We start from the raw sequence: 13,942 nt of genomic DNA, 5'->3' as shown, positions 1-13,942 counted from the left end.
AGTGTTCCGTTCAAGCTAACTGCATGTGTATCGTCAAGCTCCTTAGACACTTTTGGAAGCTTGATTTATGTCTGTTTGTGTCTGTTTGAAGAGTTCATTAGTAGATAGCAACTTACTATTGTAGGAGTGCAAATGGTATGTATGGAAGGAAGCAGGCAACAGTTGTCTTATAGTATGCTATATTTCTAACTAGGATACATCGGATTTAATTTGGCCATGACAACACCATAAAAGAAAACAGATTGCAAGTATGGTGTTCCCTTGGAACTGTTTCATGGTTGTCATATGAAGCATTGTGATCTTTGCTTTTGGTACCGTAAGTGGGGTTTCCCTATCATGTTGATATGGGCGTTATGAGTATCTTTCAGAATCTGATGTGGATGCTGTAGTGAAACTTTATTGTGTTGTTACAAATTTCTTTTTGATCAAAAGTTGTTGATAACAGTTCGCTTTATTTGTTAACTTAACAGTTCCATGCCTCCTACGGTAAACCACTACTAGCTGCCCGGGATCCCAAATGTGCAGCCAAGGATGCTGAAGCAGGTGTGCTTGCTATGGAAGCATTGCACAAGCAGGTGGGTTCATTTTTCCTTGCATATAGCCTTCTCAGATCGGGTTACTTCTCATTTAGACTCGAACTGAAAGAGTTTCCTTGACAGGTGATGCCTTTTCTCCTTCGCCGGACTAAAGATGAAGTCTTATCTGATCTGCCAGAGAAAATTATTCAGGATAGATACTGTGACCTGAGTCCTGTTCAGCTAAAACTCTATGAACAATTTTCTGGTTCACATGTAAGACAAGAAATTTCCAGCATGGTGAAGCACAATGAATCAGATGAGAGCCAAAAAAAAGATTTACCAAAAGCATCTTCTCATGTATTCCAGGTAAGTTGAGAATAGTCTTGAATCTTGAATATATCTTCTATGGTTCTGGTCTAATATCTCTCTTGTTTCAGGCACTTCAATACTTGCTTAAACTTTGTAGTCATCCTCTGCTTGTGTTTGGGGAGAGAGTTTCAGAATCTCTCTCATCTGTTGTGTCAGAGCTCTTCTCTCCTGGTTCTGACATTGTTTCAGAACTCCATCAACTCCAACACTCTCCCAAACTAGTTGCCTTGCAGGAGATCCTTTCAGAGTGTGGAATTGGTGTTGATTCAGGTTCTGAAGGCACTATTTGTGTGGGACAGCACAGAGTCCTGATATTTGCACAACATAAGGTAACGCCTTGAGCTTCTCAAGTTACTTTGTGATGTATTCTGTTTCTGTATTGGCGTGGAATTTAACCCAAACCATGCAGGCCTTGTTGGACATCATTGAGAGAGACCTGTTTCAAAATCATATGAAGAAGTAAGAATCGTTCTATCCTTTTCTTTTTAGTTCTTGTAACTTCCTTTTGAATTAAACTGAACCTTCCTACATATCCATTTCCAGTGAATATCTGTCACACTTACTTTCAGAAGCTGTGAAGCATCTTTTTAATTTATTTCTTGGGTTATCATGTGGACAGATTCTTGGTTGTCATGATTAGGTTTTTGGATATTAGGGGCTAGTACTAGTATGTTGAAACAATTTATAGTGGCAATTTTCTTTTACATAAACATATACGTTATATATTGACCTAAGTTGCTCGGACTCTTCACATTCAGTGCCACACCCGTGTTGACACGACATGGGTGTGGATGTGGGATCCGTACCCGATCTGATCAACTGATTTTAGGTACTTTGACCTAAATCGACGGAACAACTCCGTCCGGCTAGATGCAATGGTTTCTGTAATAAAAGAAAAGCTGAATGAAAAATGGGATACATTGTATATAGTTTGGGTGTCACTCCTTTTCCTTCATCTCCTTTCAGGATTCTCCTCATACCATTATTTTCTCTCAAGCTTTCCGCATAATATCTCATAAAGTAGTATTACTCTACGTTTAGATATTTGTATTATTTTAGCCAAATCCGTATTCATTAGTCTTCAAATTTAGATCATGAAGGATCCAACGTCTAGATCCACACCTATATCGGACACCTGCACCCAAGTCTGAGCAACTTAGATATTGTCTGAAAATTTTTTTTGGAGGAAGTAAGACATAATAAAGAGGTTCTGACCAAAATTTTCCCTTATGTTTCACCATAACTTGAACTTCATCCTTACAATATTTCAATTAACTGAAAACAGCCTTTTAAGTTTTTCAAATTTGACCAAAAACATCCCTCTGTTAATTCTTATTATCCATTCCTAACACAAGTTTAATCACGTGACCTTTTTCTCTCTTCTTTCCTTGTGTGTTTAACTAGAACGTCTCTTTGATAAGTTAGGTATCCATTTCTATTTGTAATGTAAGTTAAGCCCATTTCTCTTTCTCCCGTTTGGACAAGTTCTCCATCCTCCAAAAGAACATAATAATTAAAATATCAGCAATCTCAAAATTCTTGTCCAGCGAAATCTTCATCTTCTGTCATTTTCTTTGCCATGTTCTTTTGCCTTGATATAATAGGATGATTAAAGAATGATGTGGTATAAATTCTTGGATTGCTTATACTGGGAATAAAATTTCAGTCAATCATAAGACTAAAGTCATATAAGTTGTTCAATAGATGTGCCTGGGAGAGAAACATAACCACCTATAAACTTGTTGGCTAAAGTCATAGTGCCCCCTTAAACTTGTCCAGATCTTCCATTTTTACACATTAACAGACTTCTTTTCCTGTTAGACACTCCAATCTTACCAAATGGGTACTATTAAGCACCTCGCGCTGATGTCAATGTTATAGTGTTATTTTTCAATATACTTCTTCTTTCTCATTTATATTTTCTTAAAAATAGTTCCCTTCTTTCTTCTTCTTTCAAGTCTACCATAGACCACCATTTTTTAGTGACCGTTCACCTCCATTTGTAACTTCTCCATGAAAATTCATCGGATCACTTCTATTTTTCATTAAGTTTGCATTCTCAGCCTCCATCGATGAATTTTTATCAACAAGAACTCCAGAGGATGTATGCTAACATTTCAATGATGGCCTGGTTACAGGTTTAGATGGTGGATGAAGAAGAAAGAGGTTCTTGGGGAGGAATAAGAAGGGGAGGGGAAGACCTGGGGAAAAAATCAGGTGGCTTGGGGGATGTCAATGGGAGGGGCGACACTGATAGGGAAGAAGGGAGGGGCGATTCTGATGGGGAGGAAGGGTAAAATTGGGTGGATAGGGTTTCTTTTTTTTTTGTTGTTGAAATATTTTTTCAATTTGTTAAATTGTTTTCTAACTCAAAATTAATTTTCCGACAACTTTTTTAGGCCTTTATGCAACGTGTCATCGTTTTTATTTCCCTTTGCCACACTTCTCGATAGTGAGTTGAACGTACTGTGTTATTTGGACCAGTAGTCATTTTCTGTTTAATATGTATATATGTGTTTAACCGGTTAGAGTGTCTAAGAGGAAAAAACGTATGTTGAAGTGTCTAATTAAAAGATGCAGACAAGTTTAGGTGTCCGCTTATGATTTTAGCCTTTCTTGTTTAAATGAAGTTTTATTATGTTTTTGACTCTAGCTGGTTCCAAGTCATGACTGTTCATCAAAATGAGCTACTACTTCAGTCAAATATCATACAGTTTCTACCATGTTACTTTATTAAACCTGGAAAGTTCTGACCTTCATGCAAGCAATTTCTGATCTGTTGCTCCTGGAAATTCTTTTGTTAGCGTCCAGTCATTTTTGGTATCCAAGATTGTCTCTGGATATAAATTGGACTTCGTATGCCATATATTGACTTTCACAATTAATAGTTTTACTAGTGCACATGTGAAGGTCTTGAAACTGGAAAAGTAGAGGATCAGTGATGAACCTACTTTAATCGAACACTGCCTTGAAGTATTTGAGTCCGTTCCTTGTGCTTTGAAACTCAGTAACTAAAGAGATTTTCTTCCTTTTTTGAGCAGTGTTACTTACTTGAGGCTGGATGGATCAGTTGAACCAGAAAAGCGCTTTGACATTGTTAAAGCCTTCAATTCGGATCCTACTATAGACGTTTTATTGCTTACTACACATGGTATGATTCTACATTTTGGCATGGTTTCAATAAAGTTGAAGACTTGCGCTCACGTACGAAAATTGCTTGCAGTTGGTGGGCTTGGTTTGAACCTGACATCAGCTGATACCCTTGTGTTCATGGAGCATGACTGGAATCCAATGCGAGATCACCAGGTATAGAGATTTAACCTTTTCTTTGCAGTTTTTTCCCCTGAATATTGTCCAGAACCATAAGCCACATAATTCTTTGGCTCATTTTTAGCCCAGTAAATACAAAAAGTACTTACTGCCACTGGGTTTTGGTTTCCTTTTGTGGTTTGGAGAATGGGGGAAAATTTTGCATGGTAGGTATGAGAAAGTCTCTCCATCTCACTACAACTAATTTTGAATCTTATGTCGAGGTTATGTGTTTCTTACTCTTGCTTGACTTTGTTTTACTGTTATTTGGTTATCAATATCCCTGGATTATTGTAAGGAGGGAGAGAGCTTGTTCAAGCTCTTATTTATTTTAGGTGTTCTGCTTCTTAGATGGCAAGACCAAGTCTGCGATAAAGTATGGAGGTTATTTGTTATTTGCTATCCACCCACGTCCCTACTTATCCCATGCCTGAAGAATGACTTGTGGAGCATACGTGATAATTTGGTATCTACCTCCCAATTTTAATCTCAATATTGGAAACAAGATTATTAATAGAATAAGTGATAATCTAGAAAGAACCCAAGGGGTGTGGAGACCCATGAGGTCTCAGGTTCAGTTTCCAACGAATGCAAAAACAGTTACCCTGTTCATTGTTACTGTAAATTAGTCTTAAATGACGCTGATTAGTTTTTGCTGTTACTTTTGAGGATTTGGTACTTATCAATCCTAAATTTTAAGACAAAACGGATGTATTTGCCAAATTTATGGTTATCTTGGGTATTGATTTACTTCTTGCAGATAATACATATCTATGTTGGGTTGTTAGATGTGGAGTTAATATATTGCAAGTTGTTGATGTTGTGCTGTGTTGATCTAGTCAGGCATTCATTCTTGTTTAACCTTCTCATGTCTGATTGCTCAAGATGATATGGAAAAGCAGGATAACTTATTTATATCCTTTTGTAGGCTATGGATCGAGCTCACAGGTTGGGCCAGCGAAAAGTTGTGAATGTGCATCGTCTCATTATGCGAGGAACCTTGGAAGAAAAAGTAATGAGTCTCCAAAGGTTCAAAGTGTCTGTTGCCAATGCAGTGATCAATTCAGAGAATGCAAGTTTGAAAACAATGAATACAGACCAGTTACTTGATCTATTTACTTCGGCTGAAAGCAAAAAGGTGATTTAACACTCAGCTTTGAATCTATAATCTCTCTATTCCTTTAGAATTTGATATGTATGCATGCTATTTAACTGACAAATGCCGAATATTCTCAGGGAGCCAGTAGATCCAAAAGAACTGATGAAAAATCTGACGTGGACTCGATCTTGCCACGTAGTGGGAAGGGATTGAAAGCCATTCTCGGAGGATTGGAGGAGCTTTGGGATCAGTCACAATACACAGAGGAGTATAACCTGGGCCAGTTCTTAGCTAAGCTTAATGGTTAATTATGTAAGCTTCTTCGCGCGCATTGCATTGGAGAGTATGCTGAACAAGGTAGTGTGATGAGATGATGCAGCTGTGCGTTCCATGTACAAAGTGTACATTCTTTGAGTCTGCCCACAATTTTGACGATTAGAGGTAGTTCTCTTTTTCCTATTTATATTGTTTTCGTTTTAATTTTTCGCGATAATTCTAGACAGGGAATTACATTTTTGGACTCCATTGACATAGAAATAGTTTATAGCGGAGCACAGTTGTGGGATGGCACAGATGATGCCCCTGTTAGGAAAGCTGACATTTGTAAATCTTGGATGATGTAAATACATTCAGCTTTTCATTATTCGTAAATGAATATTGGTTTCATTATGACCTGTTTTTTTTCTTTCTAATCTTTTGATAAATCACATTTTGAAGTAGTAGCTCTTTTTTCCAACATTTTTGCTGTTTCAACTGAATTCAAACTGTCAACAATATGACAGTGATGAAGATATATGAGGTTGTAAAGGATAAAATAAGGCGATGACACGATTACACATTAAATCGATCATTACACAAAATAGGCCTCTTGTTATTACCTTATGATAAATTTAATGATACGATAAAATTGAAGTATCAATCAATAGAAACATTGTATCTAAACCAACACAACACTCAAAATCCAGAAGATACCTTGAAAAAAAATAGTTGGAATTTGCAATCTTTGAACATAAGAGAAGTTACATACTAAAAAAGGGAATAAAAAAGAGAAGGAAAAAAAACAATTGAGAAAAGACAGAAAAAGGTAATTTTTTACACTTGCATGAACCACAAATTAATAGAACAAACAGAGAAAGGAAGATAATAGTATATTTTTAAATACTGAATTATATTTAACCACATATTCTTGGTACAGTCCAAGTTTGTGGCCTTAACATCTTTTCATCCCCATTCAAAGTGATATACTTTTCCCAATCATCAAGTGCCATAGTTAAGTCATGCATTTTATTACCAATTCCAATACAACAATTTGCATGCATTGTGCAAACAAGATTAAGATCTTTGCTTGGCTCACAAAATCCTCCAAAAAAAGCTGTATCCAAGAACCTAATTTTCAATCCAATATCTTTGATGAATGGGTTGTGTTTGATCATGTTGAGCACATCTTGATCATGTTTTCCTGGATAAGCCTCTCTTGCTTTGTACCAAAATTTGTAAAATTGAATGGTACGTTCATTTGATTTGACATAATTGAAACCTCCATTTGGTGAATTGTCTAAGTTTGTTGAATCAAACCAGTAATGGTCACAAGCAATTTGGAAATCAGCATCCGGGTAAAAATGTGCAAATGGTTGTCGAAACCATAATATATCAGCATCCTAAATCCAAACACACACACAAAAAAAAAAACTTTTATATTATATAAAGTAATACACACACATAGTTCCCTAACTAGAAATAAAATGAATGTGAAAAAACGGTACTTGTGAAACTTGTATTTCCTGTTTTTGCTAGTAAAGTCATTTTCTTTCATTCGTTAACAAACTTATTTTTCTAGAGAAAATATTTTGACCAACCAAACATAAAACAATTGAAAAGCACAAGGGATGACATGTTCTTGAAGCCACTTTGAACTAATTTTTTTTTTTTTGGTTAGCTAGTTCACCAATTATGTTTGGGAATTACTAGTATGTTTTTTTTTGGTCATATGATAGTCTAATGATTTTCTTTTATGGTTGGTATACAACTATACATAGAAGTAAAACTATTAAGATTTAATAAATAGATATAAATTCGTTAGTAAATTTCATTTAGACACTCAAATTACGATTTATTTTAATTGAACACCAGAGCATATGATGACGTAATCCTATTCGACCCTCAAGCTTTTTCGTGTGTTCTCAAGTGTCTATTACGTGACACTTAAAATATGTCACCTCCTTTAATTATATGCATCAACCTCAATAAGTCGTAAAGCTTCAAATTTGTTCTTATTGAAGCAGATGCATATAATTGAAGGAGATAACACATTTTAAGTATTGTTTTTTTCAGAATTTGAATCGAAATATAGTCTTATAGGAATACTATTCAGCTGCTCAATTAAAACAAATCGTAATTCGCGTCTAATTGAAATTTACCCATGTACTAGTAATGTTAATGATAAAGTGGAAGGGAAGAGTATACATACTGTGAAAATGAAGTTGTATCCCATCTCAAGAACATTTCTTAGAAAATCAATCCTTCTCCACATCATCTTCAAATAATCATCACTCATAAAATGTGCTTCACCAGAGAAATCAACATCTTTTGTAGTGAGTGCATAGCAATGAACTTGTTTTTTCTCCAAACATCTTGAATATGCTGTTTGGTCCAAACATGCAACTAAAACATGTTTCAATAGTGATGTTGTTTGGTTCCCAACCCTAAAACTTTTCAAAAATACATCAAATATTGAGTTTGGTTCTGTCCATGCTGCATTTAATGTTGTTATTATCACTGTTTTGTCTCCCATTGCTGCTTTTTCCAACACTTCCTCTAACTTGCTTTTTTGCTCATTATCCTGATAAAATATAAACAAACTTTTTTAATGATTTACAAAGTTCGAGAACATTCTCTCCACCTATGAGGAGAAGTAAGGTCGTCTGTATCGTGAAATCTATTGAGTATGTTGTTGTTATTAGTTAGCTACAAGGTCCGTTATAATAAATATTTGGGATATTTTGAATGATTTAGTTTTAAAAATATTTTTCGAATTTATAGCTTGGGTAAATTTAAGTATAAGTATGCATGTTCTATATATACACAATGTACCTAGAATATGTATACCTATACATATAATATACATAATGACTGTTAGATTTTGTATATTTACAATTACTATGTTTGGCCAAAGTGACCTAACTATACGCGTCACATAACTTGTGGAATATTATGATGCAAAATTAAAAAATACAAACATGTACCCTACAATAAAGTTATTTACCTTGAGGGAGAAAAAAAAATTAAAAACCAACACTAAATAGTGACAAAAGTGCAAATGACCAGCTCTCTATTATAATTTTTTTTCATATACAGAGCTCAAATCGAAAAACTTTAATTTAATTTAGTGTTTGAAAAAATCAAGATTTGAAAATCTATCTTGAAATATATGTTGACGTTCAAATATTTTCATATTTTGGGAAAAAGTTCACTTCACTTGCAAAAATTTAAATATTTTTCAAGTAGAAAGAATATTCAAACATAACTTAAAAACGCAAATTTTCAAAATTTACAAGCTAAGAAAATAATATCAAACTTAAAAAATTTGTATAGAGCGTCAAAATTTTAATTTCAAAATCTATAACGTATGCTAAAATAAAGAGATTTGATCCATCAACCCAATGTGGATGTCCATTTTACTTTCAGTCTACAATAATGTCTTGTCAAATATGGTTGGTCCTTTAACTTTTGGAAAATTTATTTTGGTAATTAGCAGTTGGCAATATGACAAAAGATTTCAACTTGTATATGAAGAAGACATTATAATAATTGAATATATAATGGCCTAAATATTTGCTATTAGTCAATTTTGGAAAATTCTTCTTCTACTTTTCTGAGTGAAGAATAGACATTTTTGTAGTTGTGGTCCACTTCAAAAATCCAGGACAATTAAAATAAATAAATAATTGGGGCAGTCACATTTGTGAGATTGACGTATCTTATGTTTAATAAAGGAAAAATTATATATAATAATAAATTAATAAATCAAAATAATTGTTATAATCATCCTTGATTTAATTGTGTCCCGTAACAAATTATTTGTCAGTCACTTTTCTCTCTTTAACTCTCGCTCGCCACTCTCCCCTCTCGCTCCATCTCTCGCTCGCTTCCTCTCACTTTTATACAAATACAAGTGTATAAAATTTGTTTCTATTTGTATAAAACAGAGGAAATTGTATAAATATATATATTTTTGTTCCCCTCTTCCAGATCTCGCTCATCACTCTTCCTTTTCTCGCTCGACACCCTCGCCTCTCACTTATACAAACAAAAGCGAAATGTATAAGTTGCATTTCTGTTTGTATAAAGCGAAAGAAAATTGTATATACACGCATGCAAATACATATATTTTCGTCCTATACACTTATAATTATACAATAAAATACTCCCCTGCCCAGTTTCTTTTGTCTTTCTCTCTTTTTCGTTTTATACAAATTCAAATTGTATATAATTTCTCTCTTTCTCGTTTTATACAATTCGATTCAATTGTATATTCCCTGCCCGAGTCTCTTTTGCCTTTCTCTCTTTCTCATTTTATACAAATTCAAATTGTACATAATCGTACTATACACTTATAATTATACAATTCATTTTATACACTTCATTTTTATACAATTCTCTACGCAAGTCTCTTTCTCTTTCTCCTTTTATACACTTCATTTTATTTCGCTTCAATTGTATATGTATAGCGAATTATACATTTATATGTTGCTATGAAGTGCAATTATGCAAACTTTGCTATAACATATAAATATGAATTTTATATTTGATATATATGAAAGTTGCCCAATAATAAATACGTAAAAACTAATTTTGGTGACTCATTAAGTATGGATTAATAATGCACGGTATTGATTTGTATCGTTCGATCAATTAAATTATCAATATAGCTAAAATATACATATATACACTATTGATGAATATATAATATATGTTAGAAAAATACTACTTATATAAAAAAAAATTCTATTTAATTTGTCATTTGTGAATGGAGTTTGATAGAGAATTTGCATTTCTTGCATTCAATTCATTTGACTACATTTAATTAGCCTTAATGGTTTAGCCCTCTTTAAGATAAATAATCTTTAATAACTTCTTCATTGTCAATTTAATTCTTCATTTAGGAATTTCTCAACAAAGTATTCTTCCATATTAATTGGGAGTTGGGACATTTTTTTGCTATTAGAAGGTTAAAAGAGTCGGTTTGGATGACCTTATTATTTTTTTTCATAAGTTAAAAATCGTAACTTTAGAGATTTTAGCTTAAAAAAAGTACTAATTATAAACTTTTCTTAAAATTTTATTCGAATACTTCAAAAATACATAAAAGATATTTAACTTAAAATAGTCCTTTTATTAATTTTTATTGCTTATATACTAGACATAGAAGATGAAGTATAATCCTTCATTCTATGTTATCTTGTTTTTAGTTTTCATTTTGTTAATCTTTGTTATCATCTGTGCTCGTAGTTTTATTTATACTAAAAGAATTTATTAAATTTCGAGGGATATATTGATACATTGGGTGAAATATTCTTAAAAACAATATATTCAATATACCTTAAATTTTGAAGAGATTCTCTACAAATTTTATGATAAAGTATTTTTCATAAGATTTACGATAAAATATTTGCTATCTAATATACTTTTGTACATAAACTACATTGCTGTATAGCTTAGGGCGGTAATTTAATCCCCAGAATTAATAATTATGTACAACAATAGCATAGTTAGTTTAATTTTATTTCACTAATAAAGAAAGAGACGATACTTCTCTTAAATTAAAAATTAGGGTGTAAATGTATTCTAGTTATTATTAAGTATAAATAAAAAATAGTTAGAGAGAAATTTCGTCAAAGGAAATACGAAGAATAGTCATATATTATTTTAAAAAATAAATCTTCCACTATAAATGTTTGATATTCTTTTTTTTCCCACTCGGATCCGAAATTCATATTGAAGTCTTGATAAAATTTAATTCGAGTATTACAGGACTCATTCGGGGTGACACTCACAACATGATTTTCTACGTATATAGGGTTCAAACCTGAGACCTCTGATTAAGGGTGAAACAGTTCCACCACTGCACCCAAGAGCGGACCCACGTTGGGTCCAGAGATTCACCCAAACCCCCTCGGCAAAAAAATTACACGATATATGTAAGGAAATTTTCTATATTTCGTATATATATATATATATGTATATATATATATATATATATATATATATATATATATATATAGAACCCTTTTAATAACAAAAAAAAATTGATGATGCAGTGATAAGTCTCTTTGAAATTGAGTTTCACGTTACCAATTCAATTCCCCATGATGCCATTTTATTTTTTCATTTTTTAGTTTCAGTTTTTTTTTTTAGTCCTGTTTTCAAGTTTTTTTACTTTTCTTTTTAGTTTTAAAAAACATACTAAAAGTGTTGTTTTAACCCCCAAAAGAATTTAAAGGTCCATTTCTAAACGGAAATTCTAGGTCTGTCACTAACAGCACCACGACCTATATTGATACAAATGTTGAAATTCTGCTATATATTTTTTATCTTTTACTTGATCTAGAATATTGACAAGTTGGGCCATACATTAAAAGTGTCTGCTATTTTTTACGTAGATTATTCTTCTTAAATAGGGAATGCGTGTAGGATTATAATATATATAATTTTAATGACTTATTGAAGAGAAAAATTGGTTGATTTGAGCTTGTTCTTTAAGAATTAATTGATCGATTTGAGAAGATTATTCTATCAATAAAATAGTAAAGCAAGCTTATTATTATTATTATTATTATTATTATTGTTATTATTATTATTATTCTTTTAGTTATTATAATAGATCTTTCAATATAATTTTTGAAAGTCTACTAGACCTACAATTTCTTTTCCTTATAATTATTTATTGATAATTCCTACGCATGATTAATTCATTTGATATAGTCATATAGGGAGATAATAATAGTACTCGTGTCTCAAATTATGTGTGGTAATTTTTAAAATTAAAAGTCTCACATTATTTGTCATTTTAAAGTCCACACAAAATTAATTTTTTTTTTTTACCGTCAATATTAATTGTCCTAGAAGCTACAAATATCTCATAATCTCATAGTAGAGTAAATATTCACCAAAAGGATTTTATATCAAAATACAACTAAAAAATAAAATAATTAAAAACTAAATTTCAAAAATTTGTAAAAAGAAAATAAAAACAGATAATTCAAAACGAACAGAGTTGATACGTTGAAAAGTCTGCTTATTTTCATACGTATATTATTCTTCTTTGGAAATGCGTGAAGAATATTCATTCTTATTAGCATACTTTTTTTTTAACTTCTCCTCATTGGTTGATTTAATAGATGTGACATTTACACTTTTTTGAAAAAATATAATGACCTTAAAAGTCTCAATATAATGACATTATCAACCATATATAGTGTCAATAATGGATTAATCAGAAAATAAAATAAAGAAATTAAGTATGATAATGAAAGTTAATTCAGATTTGGTTGTAATTAATTGGGATTTAATTAGCACGTGCGTTCATCAATTTATCTAAGTAAATGCATTTGTCTGACAAAGAAATTATCATTTATTGTATAATTATTTCAAGAAGTTTTGGTTATTTATTTTTTTTAATTTTCAAAAGAGATTTTATCATGTTTGAGGTTTGTTCTTAATTCATTCACTCATAAACGTGATTTTGATCGTGTCAGCAATTCATGTCTAACAGATACATACAATAATAAATTTTTTTAATAAAAACAAGTTCAAGTTCTAATATCAAAGAGAAAGATGCAGACAATTTGAAAAGATCGTGAAGAGAGGAAAACTTACTTTTGAAACATTTGCGGCCCTACTACTGTAGCCATGAAGCGAATTTCCTGCTGCCGAGCCATTTGTGTTTACATAGTTCGAGTCAAAAGCAAATGAAGGAGCATGTTTATATGAGTGATTAGGAAAGAATTGGAGAGAGTTGTTATTAGAAGAAGAGTGATAAAGAAGGAGAGATGAAAGGGTGATCGCGATAAACAAGAGAAAAAATTTCACAACGTTACGTAAAGAAATTATTTGTTGATGGTGGTTGTGGTGGATGCCACTAGGTACTTCATTCAACAATTTCTCTTCATCATCTAAGTTGTTGTTGATTCCTCCTCCCTCTAGATTTGCCATTAATTCTTGTTGGAGAGTTGATTTCTTTTGGCAATACAAATGATACATATATATATGTATATTAGTCAACTATCACTTAATATTCTCTATTCTAAACTAACTTTCATATATTGTGAGAGTAAATTTTATAAGTTTATCAATAAATATTTATTTGACTATAAGAGTAAATTTTCTAAATTTATTCTTAATTATTTATTTAATTATAAAATTTAATCAAATTTGAAAATTTGATTTTCATTCAAATTCTCAAAAAATTAGATTTTTGTACCTTTCACTCATGAAACTTCAAATTATTTAATTATTTTTGTCCTAGTGTAACTAACCAAGAAAAAGAAATTACCAGATAATTGGCTCAACAGTAAGTCACATTATAGGGGTACTAGTGATGCATAGTTTCCCTCTATTTAAATTAAAGGATAAATTTGTCCCAAAACAT

General features: G+C 31.8%; 2 protein-coding genes across 4 annotated transcripts in view; one reads left to right on the top strand and one right to left on the bottom strand.

Annotated features, from left to right (window-relative positions):
- Positions 1–5,967, top strand: part of LOC107028380 (TATA-binding protein-associated factor BTAF1) — a 31,590-nt gene extending 25,623 nt beyond the window's left edge. For 2 of the 3 annotated variants that reach the window (XM_015229422.2, XM_015229423.2), the window contains 8 exons: positions 471–575; positions 660–884; positions 956–1,216; positions 1,297–1,346; positions 3,929–4,038; positions 4,111–4,193; positions 5,125–5,334; positions 5,433–5,603. In XM_015229422.2, the coding sequence (XP_015084908.1) occupies positions 471–575; positions 660–884; positions 956–1,216; positions 1,297–1,346; positions 3,929–4,038; positions 4,111–4,193; positions 5,125–5,334; positions 5,433–5,603 (1,215 nt within the window). Of the gene's footprint in view, positions 1–470; positions 576–659; positions 885–955; positions 1,217–1,296; positions 1,347–3,928; positions 4,039–4,110; positions 4,194–5,124; positions 5,335–5,432 lie in introns of all 3 variants that reach the window. The other variant, XM_015229421.2, reaches the window with a different exon arrangement.
- A 301-nt stretch (positions 5,968–6,268) lies between these two features.
- LOC107027224 (uncharacterized protein At4g15970-like) lies at positions 6,269–13,598 on the bottom strand. Its single transcript, XM_015228404.2, has 3 exons — positions 13,171–13,598; positions 7,763–8,134; positions 6,269–6,953 (listed from the first exon to the last, which is right to left on the bottom strand). The coding sequence occupies exons 1-3, from the start codon at positions 13,552–13,554 to the stop codon at positions 6,468–6,470; spliced, it is 1,242 nt and encodes a 413-aa protein (XP_015083890.1). The 5' UTR covers positions 13,555–13,598; the 3' UTR covers positions 6,269–6,467.
- Positions 13,599–13,942: the final 344 nt, after the last annotated feature.

The sequence above is a fragment of the Solanum pennellii genome, chromosome 8, assembly GCF_001406875.1.
Source record: "Solanum pennellii chromosome 8, SPENNV200".
Classification (NCBI taxonomy): Eukaryota; Viridiplantae; Streptophyta; class Magnoliopsida; order Solanales; family Solanaceae; genus Solanum; species Solanum pennellii.
The sequence above is the reverse complement of the archived record's forward strand: the minus strand, read 5'-3'. Positions and strand labels throughout refer to the sequence as shown.

Excerpts from the sequence above, each read along its gene's own strand:
- LOC107027224 (XM_015228404.2), bottom strand. The coding sequence starts at position 13,554 with ATGTATCATTTGTATTGCCAAAAGAAATCAACTCTCCAACAAGAATTA. Across the intron at positions 8,135-13,170 it reads GGGCCGCAAATGTTTCAAAA|GATAATGAGCAAAAAAGCAA; the intron begins GTAAGTTTTCCT and ends ATATTTTATCAG. Across the intron at positions 6,954-7,762 it reads GATACAACTTCATTTTCACA|GATGCTGATATATTATGGTT; the intron begins GTATGTATACTC and ends GTTTGGATTTAG.